The sequence below is a fragment of the Pan troglodytes genome, chromosome 2 (assembly GCF_028858775.2).
Source record: "Pan troglodytes isolate AG18354 chromosome 2, NHGRI_mPanTro3-v2.0_pri, whole genome shotgun sequence".
Taxonomy (NCBI): domain Eukaryota; kingdom Metazoa; phylum Chordata; class Mammalia; order Primates; family Hominidae; genus Pan; species Pan troglodytes.
Genome location: NC_086015.1, coordinates 129,254,927 through 129,279,025, shown reverse-complemented (window position 1 = coordinate 129,279,025; position 24,099 = coordinate 129,254,927). Strand labels below are relative to the sequence as shown.

The 24,099-nt window shown below is 48.5% G+C and overlaps 1 protein-coding gene across 9 annotated transcripts in view; it reads left to right on the top strand.

Annotated features, from left to right (window-relative positions):
• The window catches only part of SLC41A3 (solute carrier family 41 member 3), a 77,923-nt gene that overhangs the window by 52,388 nt on the left and 1,436 nt on the right, over positions 1 to 24,099 (top strand). For all 9 annotated transcript variants that reach the window (XM_001135187.7, XM_054680943.2, XM_054680941.2 and 6 more), the window contains 6 exons: positions 5,398 to 5,542; positions 8,944 to 9,090; positions 15,007 to 15,151; positions 16,306 to 16,385; positions 19,143 to 19,277; positions 23,013 to 23,161. In XM_001135187.7, the coding sequence (XP_001135187.3) occupies positions 5,398 to 5,542; positions 8,944 to 9,090; positions 15,007 to 15,151; positions 16,306 to 16,385; positions 19,143 to 19,277; positions 23,013 to 23,161 (801 nt within the window). The remainder of the gene's footprint in view (positions 1 to 5,397; positions 5,543 to 8,943; positions 9,091 to 15,006; positions 15,152 to 16,305; positions 16,386 to 19,142; positions 19,278 to 23,012; positions 23,162 to 24,099) is intronic.

Sequence of the window (24,099 nt, the reverse complement as noted above, 5' to 3'; positions counted from 1 at the left end):
GGCTGAGGAACTGCAGAGTTGAATGAGATGCTGGGGATGCCTCTAACACAAGGTCTAGCAAGGGGCAGGTAATAAATGCCTCGACTACAAGTCACACTGGTTTTACTTTGCTGTTTTCCATAAAATCTTTGTCCATATGGATGTGCATTTCCACATAATTGATTCTCAACATATGTTTATGAAGCCTTGCTCAGGGACAGGCACTGGCTTGGTGTATAGTCCCAATCCTAGCATGAATGTAATTTTGTCTCCTCCATTTTTAAAAAAGCTTAATTAACTCTGAATCATCAGCAGTGCAATAAGTTTTATTCATTGGACTTTTTAAGAACTTCAGCATATTCTGTCGTATAAATGTGGGGAGGCAGCAGTGACCAAAGGGCAGCCACTAAGAGCCGGTCCCCTGGGAGTCCACTCAGCACCAGCCCTGCCCACTTCCCTGAACCCTGCCACTGAGCGGGGCCTTGAGGTCTTCCTAGCCTTTGACTTACTTGAAAGATTATACTGCAATGAAAGTATCTTTGTGTGTGAAATTCCTAAGATAACTTCCCACAAGTTCAAAGGGTATGAACAGTTCAAAGCTCTAGATTTCCCTCCAAAATGACTAAAAATTATTTTATTTCTTGGTATTAAATAATTAGCCCTACCATTAATATTTGAGCAATATTTGAATCAGTTTCTCTATAACCTCATTAGCATTGAAAATGTTCTTCTAAACTACTTTTTGAATTCACCATATAAATGTGTGTGCCCACAGATAATATATATGGTTTTCTGTATTGTTTAAACATAAAAAGTTTTACACACATAATTCTGTGACTTGTACTTTTGTCTTTATAACGACTTATTGAATAAAAATTACTTCGAGCATGGCAGATAGCACTCAGTAAATATCAGCTGTGAATGCTTTGTACAAATACACAAATGTTTCTTTTGAGAAAATGCTGAATCAGAAGGTATATAGATAAATTGTAGCCAAAGTTTCCCCCTAAATTCCTGTACCAACATTGACCCCCTTCAATGTATAAGAGAACCATTTTCTCACATACTTGTCAATATGTATTTTATATTATCAACCTTTTAAATTTTAGTCTTACCTAATCTGATGAATAAACAAAGTATATCTTGTGCATCCATCCATCCATCAACCCAGCCACTCACCCACCGACCTACCTGTCTACTCATCCATTTGTCCATCTGTTTATTTGTCCATCCACCCACCCATTCACCCACCTACCTGTTCACCCACACATCTGTCATTCATCCATCTGTCCATTGAGCCTGTATAAGTACCTGCAGAGTGCCAGGCTCTGTGCTCAGAACAGGAGACCCCAGTAGAAAATAAGACAACACTTACCTTTTAAAAGAGGAAGAACAGCATCAGCTGTTAATGAATAAGATACCTTCAAATGGAGATTTTATTTAGAATTTTCCTAACTACTAGAGAAGTTGATCTTTATGCACGTCTGTTATCCGTTTGTATTTTCTTTTCTGTGAGTTGCCTATCCATAACCCTTGTGCATTTTTCTAGTTAGTATCTAGAATAATGAAGTCCAGTGTATAAATGGACTTGTGTATATATGTATAATATATATATAATTATATATTATATATCATATATATTATATGTTATAAAGTTTTATATAACTTAATATATGTTGTTTAAACATAAAAGGTTTATAATATACATATATTGAGATTTTATTTAGAATTTTCCTAAAATATAACATATATAATATATATTATACATATTATAATTATATATTCTGTATAATATATATTACATATGTATTATATTTATTTTATTTTATGAAATAGTTTTTATGTTCAGGGGTATGTGTGTGAATGGTATGAAGTAGGGACCTGTATTTTTCCCAAATCTAGATATCCAGTTTTTCTTACCCTGTTTAATATTTACCCATTCCATCCTGATTTGCAATGCCACCTTTATCCTGCTATATATTCATGATTACATTCTTATATATTAAATTTTCATATATTCATGGTTCTTTTATGGGGCTGTGTTCTGTCCTGCTGATCTATTTGTTTCTGTCAGGACCACACTGCTTTCATTCCTTCAGCTTTAAAATACACTTTGATCATGAGTATGCCACAACTCCCTCTTTGACCTTTCTCAAAGCTGTCTTAGCTATTCTTGCACAGTTACTCATTTTTGTGAAATTTAAAATGAGTTGTCAAGTGCCGTGAAAGATCTTGTTGGGACTTTGACTGGAATTACATGGATTAACTTGGGGAGCAATTTTTAGCTTTAAAAAACTAGCTCTTTGTATTAGTTCATTTTGCATTGCTATAAAGAAATATCTGAGACTGGGTAATTCATAAAGAAAAGAAGTTTAATTGGCTTATGGTTCCACAGGCTGTACAGGAAGCATGATACTGGGATCTGCTTGACTTCTGAGGAGTCCTCAGGAAACTTACAATTATGGTGGGAGACAGAAGGGAAGCCAGCACTTCATGTGGCCAGAGAATGAGCAAGAGAGTGGTGGGGGGGGAGTGCCACATACTTCTAAAGGACCAGATCTCAGCAGAACTCACTCATTATAGATGACAGCACCAAGGGGTCACCATGAGAAACCACCCCCGTGATCCAGTCACCTCCCACCTGGCTCCACCTCCAACATTGGGGATTATAATTTGACATGAGATTTGGTGGGGAAACAAATACAAACTATATAATTTCACCCCTGGCCCCCCAAATCTCATGCCTTTCTCACATTGCAAAATATAATCATGGCTTCCTAACAGTCACCCAAAGTCTTAACTCGTTCCAGCATTAACTCAAAAGTCCAAAGTCTCATCTGAGACAAGGCAAGTGCCTTCTAACTATGAGCCTATAATATCAAAGACAAGTTAGTTACTTTCAAGATACAATGGGGGATACAGGTATTGGGTAAATACTCCCATTTCAAAGGGGAGAAATCAGCCAAAGGAAGGGGTTATGGGCCTCATGCAGAATTGAAACTTAGTGGGGCAGTCATTAAATTTTAAAGCTCCCAAATAATCTCCTTTAACTCCATGTCTCACATCTAGGGCACATTGGTGCAAGGGGTGGGCTCCCAAGGCCTTGGGCAGCTCTGCCTCTGTGGCTTTGCAGGGTTCCGCCCTGTCTGCTGCTCTCATGGGCTGGTATTCAGTGCCTGCAGATTTTCCAGGCTGACGGTGGCAAGATGCTGGTGGAGCTACCATTCTGGGGTCTGGAGGATGGGGACCCTCTTCTCCCAGCTTCACTAGGCAGTGCCCCAGTGGGAACTGTGGGGGGGGCTCCAACCCCACATTTCCCCCAACACTGCCTAGTAGAGGGTCTCCATGAGGGCTCCGCCCCTGCAGCAGGCTTCTGCCTGGATAGCCAGGCTTTTCCATACATCCTCTGAAATCTAGGCGGAGGCTCCGAAGCCTCAACTTTGCACTCTGTGCAACTGCAGGCATAACACACGTGGATGCAACCAAGGCTTATGGGTTGCATCCTCTGAAACAGCAGCCTGAGCTATATCTGGGCCCTTTTGAGCCACGACTGGAGCTTGAGCGACTGGGACATGGGACGGAGTGTCCTGAGGCTGTGCAGGGCAGCAGGGGCCCTGGACCTGGCCCATGAAACCATTCTGTCCTCCTAGGCCTCTGGGCCTGTGAGGGGAGGGGCTGCCAATAAGGTCTCTATGATGTCTTCTATGCCTTTTCCTATTGTCTTGGCTGTTAGCACTTGGCTCCTTTTTATTTATGTAAATTTCTGCAGCCTGCTTGAATTTCTCCCCTGAAAGTGGGTTTGCCTTTTCTACCGCATGGCCAGGCTGCAAATTTTCCAAACTTTCACTCTCTGCTTCCCCTTTAAATATAAGTTCCAGTTTTGCATCATTTCTTTGCTCATGCATATGAGCATAGGTTATTAGAAACAGCCAGTTCACATCTTGAATGTTTTGCTGCTTAAAAATTTCTTTCACCAGATACCCTAAATCATCATTCTCAAGTTCAAAGTTACACAGATCCCTAGGGCAGGGGTATAATGCAGCCAAGTTCTTTGCTAAAGTGTAACAAAAGGAACCTTTGCTCCAGTTTCCGAAAAGATCCTCATCTCCATCTGAGACCTCATCAGCCTGGCCTTCACTGTCCAAATTATTACCAGAATTTTGGTCACAAACATTTAACAAGTCTTGAGGAAGTTCCAAACATTCCCTTATCTTCCTGTCTTCTTCTGAGCCCTCCAAACTCTTCCACCCTCTGCTCGTTACCTAACTCCAAGGTCGCTTCCACATTTTCAGGTATCTTTATAACAGTGCCTCACTCTTCAGTACCACTTTTCTGTGTTAGTCTGTTCTCACAGTGCTATAAAGAAATATCTGAGACTGGGTAATTTATAAACAAAAGAGGTTTAATTGGCTTACGGTTCCACAGGCTGTACAGCATGGAAGCATGATGCTGGCATCTGCTTAGCTTGTGGAAAAGCCCCAGGAAACTTACAAGCATGGGGGGAATGCAAAGGGGAGTAGCACTTCACACAGCCAAAGAAGGAGCAAGAGAGAGGAACGAGGTGCCACACACTTTTAAATAACCAGAACTCATGAGAACTCATGATCACCGATGACTTCACCAAGGGACAGGTTGGGGGGTGGGGGTGGCGGTGATGTTAAACCATGAGAAACTGCCCCTGTGATCCAATCACCTCCCACCAGGCCCCATCTCCAACATCGGGGATTATAATTCAACATGTGACTTGGTGGGGCTACAGAGCCAAACCATATCACTCTTCTCCCCGTACATGGTGGAGCTCTTTGTTTCTGTGTCCTTCTTTAATAACGTTTCCAGGTCAGCATTTTGGATTAGAGGTGCCAGTGTTGATGTCCAGATCAGGGCAGCTCCTGGCGCAGGCTGTGGTGTGTGTTTGGCAGGACAGAGATGGGAACAGAGCCTGGAAGGGGAGGGTGTGAGCAGGGTGCCAAAGGAGAGACCAAAAGTGTGTGAAGTCCTCCCGTGTGACTGCTCTGTGTCGTGGGGTACACCACATGGCAAGTGAGGTGTGTTGTCTGCACTGCCGGGAGTTGCAGAGGACTTCTGCTCAGACCAGTGAGAGTGGAGTTGCCAGCAAGATACCAGGTGGCCCCTGACCAAAGCCTGAGCAGATGATGGAGAAATAGATTCTGCTCTTGAAGGCAGTGCCTAGCAAGGGAGCAGAGGTGGCCAGCGTGGTTTCGGAGGAGTTGAGTTCAAGGCAGGTGTGGGGTGTGGTATTAGTTTTTCCTGGGGTGAGGGCCTGTGAGATTTTAGGGTAAGGGAAAGGAGGCAGTAGCATGTGGCACCCGGCCCCTTGCGGTGAGTGAGGTGTGAAGGGCAGGGAGTGTGGCTGTGGCCCCGGGGCCCTCCTTCATGCTTCTGATTTCTGTCCAACAGGTGCAGGCCACTGTCGTGGGGCTCTTGGCTGCTGTGGCTGCGCTGCTGTTGGGCGTGGTGTCTCGAGAGGAAGTGGATGTCGCCAAGGTGGAGTTGCTGTGTGCCAGCAGTGTCCTCACTGCCTTCCTTGCAGCCTTTGCCCTGGGTGAGCCATGCCCCAGCTGTGAGCCCCCACCTGCTCCCTGCTCCTCTGAGGTCCCACCTCAGAGCTCATTGTGTTTTCAGTTTCTGGGGGTGTGAGTCCCACTGCTAATGGGACTGATGGTGGGCTCAGGGTTCTCACTGGCAGGGTGGGACGAGCCAGCTGGGTCTTCATGGCCCACCTTGTGCCCTCACCCAGGCAGGGGTGTGTGCCGCTCCTGCCACCACTCGCCTCTGCTCTCTGCTGTGTAAAGACCTGTCCCTGCTCTGCAGGTCTCTTCAGCTGGTCACGCTCCCGTGCCGAGGCCTGACACCTGCACAGAGCAGGCTTGTTCATCTGTGCAGTCAGCCTGTTGGTTTTAAACACTTATTGAGCATGACCTTACACACAGGCCTGTGATGGGCTCTGGAGGCTGCAGGTGTCCTGAGGGTAAGGCACAGATTTGAGCTTCCATTTCATGTCTTCAGAGAGGCCTTTCTAACTTGTCTGAGGAGACTGTGGCTGCTGTGACAGAGCCCCCAGTCAGCGGCTTGACAGCAGCAGACATTTACTCCTCGTGGGGCTGCAGGCTGGAGCCCGAGGTTGGGCGTCTGCGGGGCTGGGCTCACAGCTGCTCCCTTTGAGGCTGCAGTCGGCCCTTCTCGCTGTCCTCACACAGTGGAGAGAGGTGGGAGCTCTTTGGGGCCTCTTTCATAAGGGCCCTCATCTCATTCGTGGGGCCCCCATCCTCATGACCTCACCTCCCAAAGGCGCCACCTCCTCACCTTGTGGTTGAGGATTTCAACATGTGGGTTAGGGGGACAGCAGTGTTGAGTGCACAGCACCACCCTCCCACATGCACCCACGTCCTCTCTCCCCTTCCCATGGGCCCCGGCTCTGCTTGTGTAGCTCAGATTGTCTTGTTGCATCATCTTGCTGCCTCACCTCCCTGCTAAAATTCAGCTCCTCAAGAGTGGGGACCCAGTAGTTCCCACCTGCTGTCTGCTGCTCCTGTCTCATGCCAAACACAGCTGGTGCTTAACGTGTATCTGCAACACATGTGAGACAGATGCGGGCAGACATACCCCTTCCTTAGGGCTCGCACATGTGCAGGGAAAGCAGTCGCCGCACGTTGGCCACGTTGCATGGTTGTCCATTGGTGATTCAGTTGTTGCTGGGTGTCTGCTGTGTGCCTGGCACGGTGTAGTGCTGGGGATATACTGTCAACAAAATGTATTTTGATTTTATATTCTAGCTCAGGGGCAGACAATAAGCTTATGAATATACAGGACACTAGAGTGAGTGCCACATGTCGCTTTTGTCCTGAGGCCTCCTCTGGCCAACACTAAAGTGACCATTCCAGCCATGCTTTACGTTAGTGTCCTGTTTTACTCACCTCACCTCAAATGTGTGTTCGCACATGTGTGTACTGTCTCTCCCCACACCCGACAGGCATTTCCACTGATGGGAACAGAGCCTTTTGGTTATTGTCATCACTTAAACCAGGGCCAGGCTTATAACCAGCTTGCGGATGTTCGCTGAATGAATGGACTCTCCTCCAGCTCTCTCCTGGGTCACATGTCTTTGTGAATCTTCCAGACCACGTGCCTTGCTTTGGTTCAGTGAAAGAAGGAAAAGTTGATAACTTCATAATTGAACCTGTGTTTATACATCCATTCCCCCACCTACTTGCTCAGTCAGTATCCTCTGGGCTCAGCTCGCTGTGGGTTACCCATGTGGGCTATTCTCATTCCTACCAGGCAGCTGATCAGGCCCATTCCTGTGCCAGTGCATGGAGGGTGTAGGCTGGAAGAGGACTGTGCCAAAGCAGGCTGCAGGTTTACAAACCACGTGTCCCTGCTCAGGGTGTTGGCTGAGGCTGGCTCCTAGTTACAGCCTGCGCAGGCATGGACGGATGTTGGATGCCATGACCCAGCCTGGTCCACAGATGGGGCGGGATGAATGTGCCAGACTTTCCAGAGAAGAACAGTCCAGGAGACCCTCAGCATAAAGTCTCCTGAAAACAACACAGTCTGACAGTCCTGAAGGCCAGCCCTGTCTTTGCAGGGGCTTGTAGAGAACACCATTCCCAGCTCCCTATTTTACAGAAGGGAAAACTGAGGCCCAGAGATCGGATGAAGCTTAGCAACACAAGCAAAATCTGTATTGTCCATGGCTGTTCAGAAGCATTGCGGTTACCTCACCAGGCGGTGTTGAAGAGGCTATCACAGAAGCCTCAGGGTAGTGGTTTTCAATAGGTGCCCCCAAACCACTGGTGTTCCTTTAAATGGTCCTTGCAAGATTGTCCCCAGCTCACTGACTCAGCGTGCGAACTCGGATTCACTTACAGCTGGCATTCAAAAGGAGACACAGGGCTGTGACTTGTTCACAAGATCAGGCAAGGCACAAACCAGCTTGTAGTGGCAGCTTGAGGATGGCATCAGGTGGTGATTGTAATTATTTTTAGAGTTACAAGATCCTGGGTAAAGTGTTAAAATGCCAATAGCCACAACACAGAGTATCTTCTTAGAGAACCAAGTGAGAGTCTGTTGAGTCAAGTCCTAGGCTGTGGATGGGGACTAGGAGATCACATGTGATAGTCCCCTTCAGAGCACAGTCTGAACAGTCTGAACAGGAAGGAGGACTTCAGAGGCATGGTAGCCACGGAAACGTGAGCCTAACCTCTTCAGTGCTGCCCCCAGAAATCCGCCACCACTGCACGTGCTTCCCAGTGCACCATGGACAGCACCGCTAAGCTCCCAGTGCAGGACTGTTCCTGGGAGACACGGGGCCCTCCGAGTGTGCATCTGACAGCCTGGCTGAGCGCACCTAGAAATGCAGTGCAGTCTTAGATGTACCCCACCTTCGCTGCCCCCCTCCCCTGTGCCCTGACTGTGTCGATGTCCTCCAGTGCTCCCAGCTCCCTCCCGCCCTCCCTGTCTTCCCTCACAGGCCTAGTCCCTAATCAATCTCTTACCTAGCTGTTTCCATCTGGATGTCTGCTTCTCAGAGGATGCCAGTAAACACAGGAGGCCATGAGCTCACCCCGAGGGGTTCCATTGCTCCGAGCATCTTTGGAGCAGCCCTCATGCAGCATGGGGCTGTGGGCTGCCTGTCTCTGTGGTTCCTGGTGATTTGGGAGCTCGGGAGCCACGGGTCACTCCTTAGCATCATGTGCACAGGTCACAAAGTGGAGTCCAACTCTCCCAGCCTTCTCAGGCCTCCAGTGTAGTGGGAAGCTCTGAAAGTCAGGGCAGCCTGGCTTCACGTCAAGGCCTTTGTGGAGGGAGGCAAGTTAATGAGCAGCCTCCCTGCCACCTGCCAGTCCCTACTCAGTGCCGCCCATCCCTGTGCTGCTGTGCCTGCTCAGAGCCATCTGGCTCCCTGGGATTTGAGTCTGCTGTTTCTCCTCTCTCTCTCTGCAGGGGTGCTGATGATCTGTATAGTGATTGGTGCTCGAAAGCTCGGGGTCAACCCAGACAACATTGCCACGCCCATTGCAGCCAGCCTAGGAGACCTCATCACACTGTCCATTCTGGCTTTGGTTAGCAGCTTCTTCTACAGACACAAAGGTAAAGAGTGTCTTCTTCTATAGACACAAAGGCTCCATGGAGGGGGGGCCCTGGAGCAGGTCACCACTGAGGCTGAGTGGGTACTTTTGCACCCAGCCCATGTGCTATTGTTTGAATGTGTCCCCCACATTTCATGTGTTGGAAACTTAACCCCTAACTTGGCAGTAATGAAAGGTGGTGCCTTTAAAAGGTGATTCCATTAATGGATTGATGGATTAATGAGTTATCATGGGAGTGGGACTGGTGGCTTTATAAGAAGAGGAGGTGAGACCTGAGCTGCACGCTGGGTTCTGTCACCATGTGGTGCCCTGCACCACCTCCAGACCACAGAGTCCCCACCAGCAAGAAGGCCCTCACCAAATGCTGCCCCTCGACCTTGGGTTCTTCAGCCTCCACAACCATAAGAAATTTCCTTATGAATTATCCAATTTCTGGTATTCCATTATAAGCAAATAGACTAAAGCAAAAAATTGATACTGAGAAGTAGGGTGTTATTGATGTCAACCTTAAATAACAATATCCAGATAATATTGTTACCAGCGGTGAGTCCAGCTATCTGGAGAAACTCCAGAATGGCAACTTTGCGGCAATTTCAGTTCTTTGTCTTCTGGAAGGAAAGATTTCAAATGAGAGACACGGGCAAGGTTTAAAGCAGGAGGGAGAATTTATTTTAAGCAAAGCAAGAGTTTATTCGAGAGAGTACACTTGAAGGAGACCCATGTGGGCGACTTGAAAAATCAAGTGTGTTGTTTGCTTCAGTCACGCCCCCCACATCCATGCCTGGGCAATTGTTTAAAGGCATTTTGTTCCTAACTGCCTCCCCCATTATCTTCATGTACCTGGAATTTGTGATACAATGAACAATAATATAGCCAATCCATAGCTTATGTTATTTTAATGTAAATTCTTTGTAAACAACTTAGGAACAGCCTCTTCCTTTATCTTTAAAACCCCACTTGTAACTGCTACTAATTGAAGTGTATATTCAGGGCACTTGAATCTATGCTCCCACTGAGCTGTTCTTAAGTTTTGGGCTCAGGTGAACTCTAAACTTAGTCATAGAATAGGGGGTTAGACATGAGCAGGGCAGGAGAGAGGGCCCCCAAGAATGTTGGGCAGTTGTCAAGCCATGGTCAGGCAATTATAAATCTGTCCCCCTGAAATAATGAGCAGGAGAAGGGAGGAACCCCAGAGCTGTCTGGTTCTCATTAAGTAACGGACAGGCAGGCATAAAACCGTCCCTCTAAGATAATAAGTGGCTGTGACTGGTGCCTGGAATGACAGGAGTCTTAGAACAGACAGAAGACACCTGGAATTAGCAAGCCATAATCCCCGATAGGGTTTTAAGCATGTGCAGTGAAAGGGCAAGATGGTGAAATTTAACTGGTATATGACCTTCCTTTGGAGCGCTGGACCAGTGAGAACTGCCCCTACTGAGCATGTGCACCATCTCAATAAACACACTGCGCATGCAGCTCTCCCAAGTGCTGGCAGGGCCACTGCACAAGTGATAGATAAAGGCCCGCCCAGGGGAAGAACAAAAGGAGGACACAGAAAGCCCAGGAAAAGATAGAGGGTATAAAAACTCTAAACAGGCCAGGCGCGGTGGCTCACGCCTGTAATCCCAGCACTTTGGGAGGCCAAGGCAGGCGGATCACGAGGTCAGGAGATCAAGAGCATCCTGGCTAACACGGTGAAATCCTGTCTCTCCTAAAAATACAAAAAATTAGCCAGGCATGGTGGCGGGCGCCTGTAGTCCCAGCTACTCGGCAGGCTGAGGCAGGAGAATGGCGTGAACCTGGGAGGCGAAGCTTGCAGTAAGCCGAGATAGCGCCACTGCACTCCAGCCTGGGCAACAGAGAGAGACTGTCTCAAAAAAAAAAGAAAAAAAAAAAAACTCTAAACAAAGAAGCAAACAACACACCTGATTTTGACAATTGGTTGAGTTTATCTAAAGACCTGGGATCAATAGAAAGGAATGTCTGTGTTAAGAAAAAGGATTGTGGAGACAGTTGTTATTTGCAGAGAGGAAGCCTTCAGGTAGCAGGCTTCAGAGAGAAGAGATTATAAAATGCTTCTTACCGGACTTAAAGTCTGCATTGATATTAATGCTGGAGAGGGATAATGAGGCATGTCTGACCCCCACTCCCCGTCATGGCCTGAACCAGTCTTTCAGGTTACATTTTAAGAGTGCCCTGGCTGAGGAGGAAGTCCATTCAGGTGGTTGGGATGGAGCTTCAAATTTTGTTTTTGGTTTACCTGGTGAACTCTTAGAGAAAATGGAAACGGCGGGAAAATTGGGAATATTTTTAGCCTGGCCATATGGTAGAGAATGAAAGAGTTTCCAGGAGAGGAATCCAAGGGTGTGACTGAGCCACCAGTTTCTAAGGAGATTAGCATGGCTGAAAGGGAGCTGGGAGCTAATAGTCAAGACAAGGGGGAAAAGGCCCAAAAGCATTTCAGAGATTTTTTGAGGCCCCCACCTCCCATCACAGGCCCAGAAGCCTAGAAAGACGGAATAGTTTCAGGGGACAGGCCCAGGGCATGAGCTTGCTGCCCAGGGCCACCTAGGGACTCTGTTCCCTGTATCCCAGTGCAGCGCTCCTTGGCCATCCCAGTCATGGCTCACACGGCTCGGGTGCAGCTCATGCTGCCGCTCCAGAAGGTACAAGTCATAAACCTAGCTCCATGTGGTGCTAATTGTCCAGACTTGCAGAGAGCAAGGGCCTTGGAAGCTTAGTAGCCACTACCAAGTTTTGGAAGTATTTTGTCCAAAGCCTGGGGGCCCAGACGAAGACTTGTTTCAGGGCTGAAGCCACTGCAGAGTTCCCCTACTAGAGCAGTGCCAAGCAGAAATGTGGGATTCGAGCTGCTCCAGAGTTCCACCAGGACAATGCCTAGTGGAGCCATGGAAGCAGGACTCCCACCAAGACCCCACGACTGCGGAGCTGTTAGTGTGCGATTTCAGCCTGGGAGAGCTGGGTGGACTGAGCACTGCACAGCCATGGTTGGAGGTAGGGGGATCTCAGAGGCCTGCGAACCTCAACCCCCACACCAGCGTGTAGAGGATGCCTGGCATGGAGTCAGAGGAGAAAGCTCTGGAGTCATAAGCCCCAGTGTCTGCTCTCTCAGGTTTTGGCCTATTGGTCTTTTCTTTTTGTCCATTTCTTCCTTTTGGATGGGAATGTCTGCCTTATGCCTGTACCACCATTGTATCTTAGAAGCAGGTAGCTTGTTTTGATTTCATAGGCTCACATGTGAGACTCTGGACTTAGGGCTTTTGAGTTGATGCTGGCATAAGTTAAGACTCTGGGCTATGGGGATGGAATGAATGTATTTTGCATGTGAGAAAGACATGAATTTGGGGTACCATGGGTGGAATGCTGTGGTTCGAATGAGTTCCCTAAATTTCATGTGTTGATCCCCAATGTGGCAGTATTGAAAAGTGGGGCCTTTAAGAGGTGATTGGGTCATAAGGGCTCTGCCCTCATGAACAGATTAATCCATTCATGGATTAATAGATTAATGGCTTAATTGGATTAATGAGTTACCATGGGAGTGGGACTGGTGGCTTTAAAAAAGAGGAAGAGAGACCTGAGCTACATGCTCGGTTCCCTCGCCATGTGGTGCCTTGCGCCACCTCCGGACTCTGCAGAGTCCCCACCAGCAAAGAAGGCCCTCACCAGAGGCAGCCTCTCAACCTTGGACTTCTCAGCCATTATAACCGTAAGAACAAATTCGTTTTCTTTAGGAATTACCCAGTTTCGAGTGTTCTGTTATAAGCAACAAAACTGACTAAGACACTGTGACCTTCAAATCAGCCATTATTCCCACAGGAAGGACCCTGCTGTATTACAGTCAAAAATCCTTTTACAGAGGGAAAGCCTGAGGTTATTCCACAAGTTCAAGGAGTGCTCAGGAAAGTGCCTCAAGCTCTCCAAACCATGTTAGGAAGAATAAGCAACTGAAGCCTGCATTTATATGGGTTGTTAACTTCTACCTTTAGGGCAGAGGTGTACTAGGAGGTTGAGTGGGGCCTGAGGCTGGTCGGCCACACTGATGTGTCCTCACAGGATTGGAGGGCAGTGGGCATGCAGTGACAGTTGTTGAAGAAGTGCCCAGACAAAGGGAAGAGCCTCAGCAAAGCTGCAGTTTATCACTCCCCATGGGAATGTAGGCCTAGGGATTTGAGAAAGCATCCCATCTTTACCTGTTGGCAACTGAAGCAGACAAATAAACAGCTGTGATTTAGAGGGTATGGGCACTGGGACCCTTTCTGTCCCAGCTTTGGGACTGTCTTCTTGCCATCCTGGTGTTGCCTGCCAGCAGTGATGTTTAATCACCAGGGAGATTCGCCAAGTTTACTTAAGTGGCAAGGGAGATCTGTAAGAAAGAATAAGATGACCTAACTTTACTTTTAAGCTAAACTAAACTTAAAACAAGAAGATTTGTATATGGGTTATTTGAGTTGGATTTGCAAAATAAGTGAGAGTTCAGACATCACATGAACCTTTGCCTCTGCCCCAGGCTGTACCGTGTGCTCATTTCCACACGACTTATGATTTAGACACAAAATCACTGTTGGGGCATCTGTCTCTCCAGTGAGACTGTGACCTTCTCTCTGTTGCACTCAGGAGTCACTGGGACTGGCCTGTATTAGATAAATCTTGACCCGCTGAGGTGTGAGCAGCTGACTGTAATACCTGCTGGGTGTAGTTGGGAATTGGCATTGCACATTGGGGAGGTGTGCTGGGGAAAGCATGAGGCAGGCCCTGGGGGTGCTTGTGAGTAGCTAACTGAAAACTCAGACTGGATTCAAAAGCGTCGTATAAGGTGATGCTTCTGCAGGCCGCTGTTTCCCAGAGGGTGGGAGACCTGGTTAGAGGTGGCTGGGCCTGGCTTATATCTCCTGCAGAGGCCACGCCCTCCTACCATAAAGTACCTTGTCTGTAGCCAGTCTGGGGCACCTGAGGCAGAGGAATGGGCCATGACCCTTTAGTGCAGAGAAGGAAGGAGCGGATGTTCCTGATAACACCCCCAGAGAGGGAGTACATGGGACACAGACCCATGCCTGGGTACCCCTGAGTGTTGGGCCCCCTTGGCAGGTGAGCCTGCCCTCCAGAGGGTGGGGCTGAGGGTGAGACGACCACTCTAGAGAAAGCCAGTGTCTTGTTCTGTCACTTGTGGGGGACCCTCACACGGAGCACTACACAGAAAGGGAGGAATGAATGCACGAGATGCCCGAGTGTGTCAGGCTTGTCCTGGGCCCCCGCAGCAGTGACTGATCCAGCACCTGGCCAGTCTTCACTGGCCTCTCGCCAGTGGAGAAGATGAGATGGGGACACGAGTAGCTACCCGGCTGGTGACCCTTGGTTGCCTGGGACTGGCCTCAGCCAGGACCATGGGTGGCATCCCATAGCCGGCCCTGGCGTTCCATGGACCCAGGCCATAGCCCTGACGGGGCTGCTTGCTGTCTAGGCAGCCACCCTTTTTTGCACATCTGCTTCCTCCTGCTGCCTGTCTAAGCAGGGGCTGTCGAGAAGGTGAGATGAGATTGTGCACCCGAAGTACTGAGCATAGTGCTGGCTCATGGTGCATTCCATACATTGTACTTCTATTTATTTATGACAGTAGCATCAGGGTGGGAGGAGGCAGAACAGGGTACTTTATATGGGGAAAATAGCAAGTTTGCCAGAGAAGTGGAGTTGAATGTGGCAGGAATAGAGGACAGAGAGGAGCTTTTCCAGTTACTTCTTGGGATGGTGAAAGTTCTGTGAAAAGTATGGCAAGGCAGTTCCCCCTCAACTGATGAGGACAGGAGCGTCCTCACCCACCTCTCATTTGTGAAATCCAGGCCTAGCCTGTGTGTGCTGGCCTTGGCCACATGAGCTGCGTGTGTCCCTGTTCTCCTTTCAGATAGTCGGTATCTGACGCCGCTGGTCTGCCTCAGCTTTGCGGCTCTGACCCCAGTGTGGGTCCTCATTGCCAAGCAGAGCCCACCCATAGTGAAGATCCTGAAGTTTGGCTGGTTCCCAATCATCCTGGCCATGGTCATCAGCAGGTGAGCAGGAGCCAGGGCCACGGCCCCTCTTCCTCCTCTCAGCCATGAAGGCCCCTAGAACCAGGGTGACACTCACTGCCTTGGGGGACAGGAATGGAGTGAAATGTAGCTGTGGGCTCTTTCAGTAACTCCCATTGCTGATTGAATCATACCTTTTTTCCTTTCTTCTCTCCCTTTCACTGAGAACCCTGGGCCTTGTTGGTTCTAAGAGAGGCTGCCCTGTTTACATTTGCCAGAGCACCAGGGACCCAGGAAGAGCCAAAGCTGGGGCCGGCACTGGAGTGCACTGGAGCCCCAAGGGAGACAGTGGCTTTCAGGCCATTGCCACTAGAGCTTTGCTGGCCCAGATCCCTGCTTAGGTGGCAGGTCCCCCACCTTGGCCTCAAGGCCACATCTGCTGACTCACTGGTCCTCCTGGTCACTGGCCACGCATGGCTACTGGTGGGACCTAGACAGCTGTGGGGTTAGCGCCCCTCCAGAGCCTTAGAACCTTCAGCTGAGCCCAGGTCCACCACCCTCCAGCTCCCTCTCAAGGCTCATTTCCTGAGAGTTGACCTTGATGGGGGCCACCCCTGTCCATTCTGATGAGTTTTTCTAACTTTGAGTCTTGGGGAGAAGAGGCGATAGAGTAGGTATCCTTGCTTCCAGGAGGCTCCTGGGCTCCTGATACAGATTGACCTAGCTTCTCCAGGGCTCTAAGAAGTTCCAAGGGGTGGGAAAGCTTTTGCTAAACTACAGTGGCCAGTGGGAGCAAGGTCTGGCTGCAACATTTTCTGAGAACATGGGGTGGGCATGAGGTGATCCTCCTGCAGGTTCTGTTTTCTGCTAAAGAGCATCTCAGTCGTGCCGGAGTCTTGGGACAGCCCAGCCAGCTGTGTGCTTTTGAAAAGGCATTTGTTAGTTTTGCAATAAGTGGGTGTTCTCGGATGGCCTTCTGCAATGGTTGAGGCTCAAAGTGGAGATGGAAAAGCATGAGCAGGGTGCAAGGGATGCTGGGGAGACCAGTTTGGCCGCAGCAGATATTTTGTGTAGGGGAGAGGAGAGTGACAGCCAAGGATGGGAAGCTGGGCTGAGAGGGTGATTTGTGTGGAGAGTTGCAGGGCCATTTTAAGTGTAAACTCTGATAACTTGACTGCTGTCTGCTATTTCCCCAGTTTCGGAGGACTCATCTTGAGCAAAACCGTTTCTAAGCAGCAGTACAAAGGCATGGCGATATTTACCCCCGTCATATGTGGTACGTATTTGAAGGGTTCCCATGTGGTCCCTGGGTTGGGTAGGCCCACAGGATTGGGTTGGACCGGAACAGCAGATCTCAGAGGGGCAGCACCAGCCCCGCACAGGCAGTTGGGCAGCTGAGCCGTGGACAGACTGCTGCCTTACAGGGATGCTGGAGCAGGTCTTCTCAGATGGAAGAAGCCTGGGGAGGAAGCCCCACACACTGTTCGCAGCAGCTCAGACCCGGCTCCTCACAGGCAGCCCTGGGACATAAGCTCTCCTGACAGGACCGAATTCCAGGCTTTGCAGGCACTGAGTCAAACTCCGGCCTCGATGGCACCTGCCAATTGAGCATGGCCTTCAGAACCGGGGCGCTAGCTCTTGTGGCTTTTCTTTTTCCTTTTTTGGATTCATTGCTGACATCAGAACTCAGATATTTACACTTAAAAATCTGAATTTCTTCTTCTTAAAAATTAAGACTGTAACAAATACCGGATCTCTACTCTGGGCACTGCAGCAGTGCCTGAGACAGATCCAGGACTGTGCTTCCCAGCTGCCTTGATCTCCCCCTTCCCTGTTGTCTGACACCTGGCTCTCTGCACATACTTACCTCCTAGGCCTACACCCTGTGGGGTTTGTGTGGATGACCCCTCTTTTAACCAAAGCTTAGCTTGGTGTCTGGTGTCTGATAAGTTTCTGTAAATGGAAGTGATCAGTTAGGAGAAGAACAAAACATGTTTTGTCCAGTTTAGCCCCCAGGCCCTGGCCTGCAGGGACTGAAGAAACAGCCTTCAGAGGCTCCTAGGAAGCCCCTGCGTGTCCACAGTGTCCCTCCTCCCTTGCTCCCTTAGGGGACCATGTCTTTATTCCTTGCATGTCAGTGGGCCACCCAGCGTGTCCTCACCCCAACAGTGCCAAAGTGCCTTCACATTGTGCATGAGAACAGCAACAGAGGGCTTATTACGTTGGAGTGATTTTTTGGGATGAGTCACCAACTCGGATGCCTTCAGTGGCCAAACAATCTGCATGAATTATGCAGCTAGACAGTGAGAAATGGCAGGGGCAAGCTGCAGAATGCGTTTCTCATATGAACGGTGTGGTGCCTGCCCAGCTCCAGCCAATAGTTGCCTCGGGAGAGTGTAGATCCAGACTTGCCAGTGCTGACTTGGGAAGAGAAGCTGGGAATCTGTATTAAGGGCCTAATTTGTAAACAGTACCAATTAATTTGAGATTTTTTTTTCCTTTTTCTTTTAAAAATTATGTATGGGCCAAGCAGAATAGATCGCAGCAGTCCTCTGCCTGAAGACAATTGTTTGCATCCTCTAGAACAGCCTGTGTGGTTGGCCTCTGCCCTAGAGGTCACTGGTGCACACCTGGCCCAGCTAGGGAGAGTTCTCCATGGCACTGAGCAAGTAGGATAGGGGAATCCCCACCTTCCATCAGCCCGCCACCGCATCTGCCCCCACAGAAGGAATGCTCAGCATGGCCTTTGTCAGCTGGACCATCTGGCCCTGGCAGAGCTTGAAACCTTTTTCATACCCCGTGGGATCCCGGAGTCTCAGCAGGAAGCCCTGGTGTTCCCAGAGACCGCATGTGCTCATGGTTTTCTGGGCCTCATGACTCTGCCTCTAGGGTTCTGTGTTCTATGCCCTGTCAATCTACACATGACCCCGCTCGTCCTGTTTCCCCTAAAGCCACTTGCTCTGGGCACACACCCAAAGCATCTATGAATGTGGGAGTTTGCACTGACAACTGAGCTCCGAGAGAGGGGCTCACCTAGCACCAGAAATTGAAATCATGCAGCAGACAACGTCTTTTCTTCAAAGCTCTCAGACCACACAGCCATGAGAGGTGTCCCAGGCATGTCTCCTGCCGCATGCTTGCTTTGCCACCTGCCTGTGATCATCTCTGTCCTCCCCTCACCTTCCCTCTCATTCTTTTTTTTTTTTTTTTTTTTTTTTTGAGACAGAGTCTTACTCTGTCACCCAGGCTGGAGTGCAGTGGCGCGATCTTGGTTCAGTGCAATCTCTGACTCCTGGGTTCAAGTGATTCTCCTGCCTCAGCCTCCTGAGTAGCTGGGATTACAGGTGTGCACCACCACGCCCAGCTAATTTTTTTTTGTATTTTTAGTAGAGACAGAGTTTCACCATGTTGGTCAGGCTGGTCTCGAACTCCAGACCTCAAATGATCCACCCACCTCAGCCTCCAAAAGTGCTAGGATTACAGGCATGAGCCACCATGCCTGGCCCCCTCTCATTCTTATCCACTGTTTTCATTCCTCCTCTCTCCTTCCCACCTTGAGTGAAAAAAAAAAAATCACTTTCATTTTCTCAGATATTCCAGGCTGTAGTCTGGTTCCTGTCAATGCCTGTGGCCTTGAGGTCTGACTTATCCAGACTGCCTTATCACACTATTCTCAGACCTTTCTATCCACTCTCCCCTCATCCTTACTTTGTCCCTGGATCCCCTCCCTCCCATCCTCGCTCCAGCCAACAAATATTTATTGAGAACCTACTTTACAGCCGCACTCCCCTCACCTTAAGAGATGCCAGCAGTCAAGATGATGCAGTTACTCCCTGGATACCTCACTCACAAGCTCTGGGCCACCCTGACTTGCTGCCAAACAAGATCTGTGGTCAAGTGGGAGGAAAGGAAAAGATAATGAAATACTGAATTAACCAAAGAAGACTTCCTGGAGGAAGGGAACTTACAATAAGGGATACAACTTAGAGACTGGCGTAAAGAAAGGGAAACCAGATTCCTTTTCTCCTCGTAGGTGTTGGTGGCAATCTGGTGGCCATTCAGACCAGCCGAATCTCAACCTACCTGCACATGTGGAGTGCACCTGGCGTCCTGCCCCTCCAGATGAAGAAATTCTGGCCCAACCCGTGTTCTACTTTCTGCACGTCAGGTGGGTGTCATGTCTTTCAGAGGCCATGATAGCCATTTCTTTAAACAAGAAAACATCGGTGTCATTGGAATCTGGTGTTTGTAGCAATGGATGCCTGAAGCCAGGGCTGATCTCGGCACACATCACCTTCAGGGCCCCAGAAATGAGACTCCCCGGCCCTGCCTTTCCTTCATTCCTTCATTCAATTATTTATTGAATGTCCACTGGGCACTAGGTGTTAGGTTAGTGGTGAAACAGGGAGAGCTGATTTCTTGCCCTTGAAGTACACAGTATAGAAGGGCAGATAAACACAAGTGAGCTCGTAATTAAAAATTATGTTGGGTACCGAGCAGCAAAAGTGCAGAGTGCAGTGAAAAAGAATTAGAGGAAATACACTTGGGATAAGGAAGCTCCTCCCTGAGGACAAGTGGGTGTTGTTGGGAGGAGGAGGGCCAGAGAAGAAGGGGCTTTCAGGGCAGTGGGTGCAGTCTAGCAAAGGCCCAGAGGCAGGAAGCAGTGTGGCAAGTCTGAAGAACTGAAAGGCCAATGTGGCCTGAGCTGAATGGACAGGAGGGGATGAAGGAGGCTGAGGCCAGAGAGGCCGGAAGGAGGTGATCCGACAGAGCCTTGGAGTTGAGGAAGGAGCCTGGATTCTACTCAGAACCACTGGAAGCTTTTGGAGATGTTGTATCTTTTTGTTGGCTTTGAAAAATCAGATCTTTTTTCCTGTTACATTGTTTTGGATTTCCTTTCTGTTTTAAGAACTACCTTTAGCCTTCTTTTGGGTTGGCTGTTGGCACATTTCTGAAGGATATTTTCACTGGTTGTAAAATTCGGTGTCAATAGTTGTTTTCAAACACTTGAAAAATGTGCCACTTCCTTCTGATTCCATGACTTATGATGAGAAATCTGCCATTTCAATTTATTTTGCTGTATAGGTATGGTGCCATTTCTCTCTTGCATATTTCAAGACCTTGTCTTTAGTTTCTAGGAGTTGGATTATGATATGTATTGGTATGGACTTTTTGGGGTTTATCCTATTTGGGGTTTGTTAGGCTCCTTGAACACATGGATTTATATCTTTTGTCAAATCGGAAAATTTAAGCCATCACTTTTTCAGCTGCACTCTCCTTCTTTTTGATATTCTAATGACATGAATGTTAGATCCTCTGTTACAGCCCCACAAGTCCCTGAGACTCTGTTTGGTTTTTGCAAAGTCTATTACTCTCCTTGTTTAGAATGGCTCATTTCTATCACTTTTTTCTCCAAGTTGACTGATCTTTTTTCCCCTGCCCTCTCCATTCTGCTATTGAGCCTATTCACTGAGTTGTCTGGGACTTTTGGGGGTATTGTATGTGTTTAGTTTTAACATTTCCATTTGGTTCTTCTTTCTTTCTATCTTCTTTTTCTTTTCTGAGACTTTCTATTTCTTTGCTTATACTTTCTATTTTTTTGTTTGTTTCAGGTGGGTTTGTGATTGCATGATGAAGGATTGTTGTAGTGGCTTCATTAGAACGGCTTTCAGGTGATGCTGACATCTGTGTCATCTCACTCTGCTGTCTGTTGGTTGTCTTTTCTTATCCAGGTTCAGATTTTTCTTGCTCTTGGTAAGATGAGTGATTTTCATTTGAATCCAGACATTTTGGGTATTATGGACAAGACTTTGGATCATGTTTGAATCTCTACTTAGCTGGCCTCCTTTGACACTGCACCACTGGGGAGAAGGGATGGACTGCTGCCCAGGTGGGGATGGAAGACTGGGTTCACCATTCAGCCTCTATTGCTATCCTGGGAGAAGAGGAGCACCTTGTTATTGCTGGGCACAGTGCAATCTAGGTTCCTCACTAGGCCTCCTCTGAGACCACCCTGGCTGGGACGGGGAAAGATGCCTTGTTGTTGCTCCCCACATGGCTTCACTGACAAGGTGGGGGCCCCATTAGCACTGGGTAGAGATGAAAGTTCTGAATCTCACCCTGCCAGCCACAGGAGATGATGGTGGTCCCACCAGGCCTTTCCTGATGAGGTCGGGGCTGCAGTTTTTCCTGTGGTGTTTGTTGGAATAGTTTGTTGGAATAGAGTTATTGTCTGAAAGTTGTCTGTTTTGCCGGGCTTCCCCTTTCCTGGCCTTTGGTGAAAAAGATCAGACTTCTATGGAGTCTCTTTTTTTGAGACAGGGTCTCACTCTGTTGCCCAGGCTGGAGTGCAGTGGCGCAATCTTGGCTCACTGCAACCTCCACCTCCCTGGTTCAAGCGATTCTCCTGCCTCAGCCTCCCAAGTAGCTGAGATTACAGGTGTGTGCCACCATACCCAACTAATTTTGTATTTTTAGTAGAGACAGGGTTTCACCATGTTGGCCAGGCTGGTCTCGAACTCCCGACCTCAACTGATTGCCTGCCTTGGCCTCCCAAAGTGTTGGGATTACAGGCGTGAGCCACAGCGCCCAGCCTATGGAGTGTTTTTTGTCTATTTGTATCTGCATTTCTTGATGGCTGAGGCCAGGACTCAGTCTTGGATATGTGAGGCAAAGAAAGAAAGAAAAAGGACAATTCAGGGGACTCACGACCATGTTGTTCATTGCAGCCCAAGGTCCCCAGCCAGCCTTTCAGAATCTGCTTACGTTTGTTTTATATACAATGTTTAGGGCTTTCAGTTGTACTTAATGGGAGAAATAGGGTGAAGTGTGTCTTCCCCATTTGTTCAGAAGTCAAACTCCCTGTTATATTTTCTAACTTGTTATTTGTATATAGAAAAGCTGTTATTTTCTGTATTGTGCACCTAAACATTTTATTGAATTCTTATTGTTTACATGGTTTTCCTATAGATTTTCTTGAGTTCTCACACCAACTTCCAGTAGTAGCTTCTTCCAATCATTTTGCTGCTTCTTTTTGACATTTTTAAAAATAATACTTTTATTCCATGTCTGATTTCTCATCATGAATAGATGTCGTTGCTCTTCTGCACTAGCTTTGAGCTACATGTGACCTTTTTTCTCCTTTTATTATTTTGGTGAAATACATATATTAACTCAGAGGCAAATGGAGACCTACTTTTCATTAGAAGTCTATTTCCATTTTGAGAAATCAATCATATTCATGTTAGAATTTTAAAAAGTGTTTGTGGTAGGGCCAGGGTCAATCACACTTATTGTAAAGTCTCAAACTCAGAGCATGGGAATCTAAAGGAAACCCAGGGCTCACTGGCACATTGCAGGTGTGCTGACAGGGCCACAGAGGCTGCTGTGAAGAAGGGGCTGCCCGAGGTCCCCTTTTGAGCCGACTGCCCTCCCCAGATCACCAGCGCTGCACTGAGTGAAGCACCATACCCAAAGCTCTTTTCCTCCTTAAGCCCCTTGTATGTTCTCTTTTCTCTGCTCAAACTCCTCTCCCCCAAATTCAAATCCCAGCTGAAATGTCATCTGCAGGAGCTCATCCCCACTGATACACACTTCCTGCTTTTTGCCCTTCTTTTTACCTTTATTTTCTTTAAAGTACTTGTCACAGTTTGAAATAGACTTTCTTGCTTCTTTTTATTTCTGCTTACTTGATTCTTGTTTCTCTTCTCTAAAATATCAGCTCCACGAGGGAAGGGGAAAGACTGTATCCCCATCTGCCAGAATATGCTTGTCACAGAGTAGGTGTCCAGTGAACACTTGGGAATAAATGGATGAGTGAGTGTGGATGCCTCACTGAGGACTGTCACATGCCAAAGTGGCCTCGCTTCAGGTCACATGACCTTCTTGGTTCTGTTTCTTTCAGAAATCAATTCCATGTCAGCTCGAGTCCTGCTCTTGCTGGTGGTCCCAGGCCATCTGATTTTCTTCTACATCATCTACCTGGTGGAGGGTCAGTCAGTCATAAACAGCCAGACCTTTGTGGTGCTCTACCTGCTGGCAGGCTTGATCCAGGTAAGCCTGGCTGCAGCAGTAGAGGTGTGCAGCTGTGTAGTCAGCCAGCAGGCTTGATCTCTTGTCTGAGTGAGAGGCTGAGGGAGGCGGGTGGGGGTGGCTGGACGTGTGGGGCACAGTCCTTATCTTCCAGGAGTTGAGTCAACTTGTCAAATACAGAGGCCATTCCACACTGCACACCACATGCTACATGCCACACACTCCACACCACACAGCGCATCCCACACACTCCACACCACACCACAAACTCCACACCACACACTGTACCCCACACACTCCACACCACACACTTCACACCACACACTCCACAACACAGTGCAACCCACACACTCCACACCACACACTTCACACCACACACTCCACACCACACAGTGCACGCCACACACACTACACACTGCATGTCACAGTGCATGCCACACGCATGCTACAGAGTGTGTGCTGCATGCTACACGCTATACAGCTTACGCTACATACTGCACTGCATACTACACATTTCATCTTGCACATCACCCGTCACATTATGTACTGCATGCTAGACACGGCACACAACATGCCACACACTGCGCGCAGCACATTCATCATCACAGGATAAGAGGAGCAGCCCTGAGGATGAAGCATGTTCCCACGGAACAGGCTGAGGAGTGGTCCAGCTATCCACTGCCTCCCCAATGGTGGGTGGGCAGGGCCAGACCCCTGCAGGGGCTGCTGCTGCAAGGCATGCGTAGACATTGATCAGGGCTGGACAGCAGTAAGCATGGTGAAGGAGATTAAGCTGGTGCCTGTGTTGGGCAGGTATTCAGCACACTGCCTAGACTGCAGCGGGCTGATGGTCCCCAGTGGGTCTGGGGCCTTTGCAGGGAGCACCGTGGGCACTGGAGGGCAATTCTATGGGTGTGGTTCTGATACTGGCACTTTCTCATCTCCCAGAGTTTATGGCA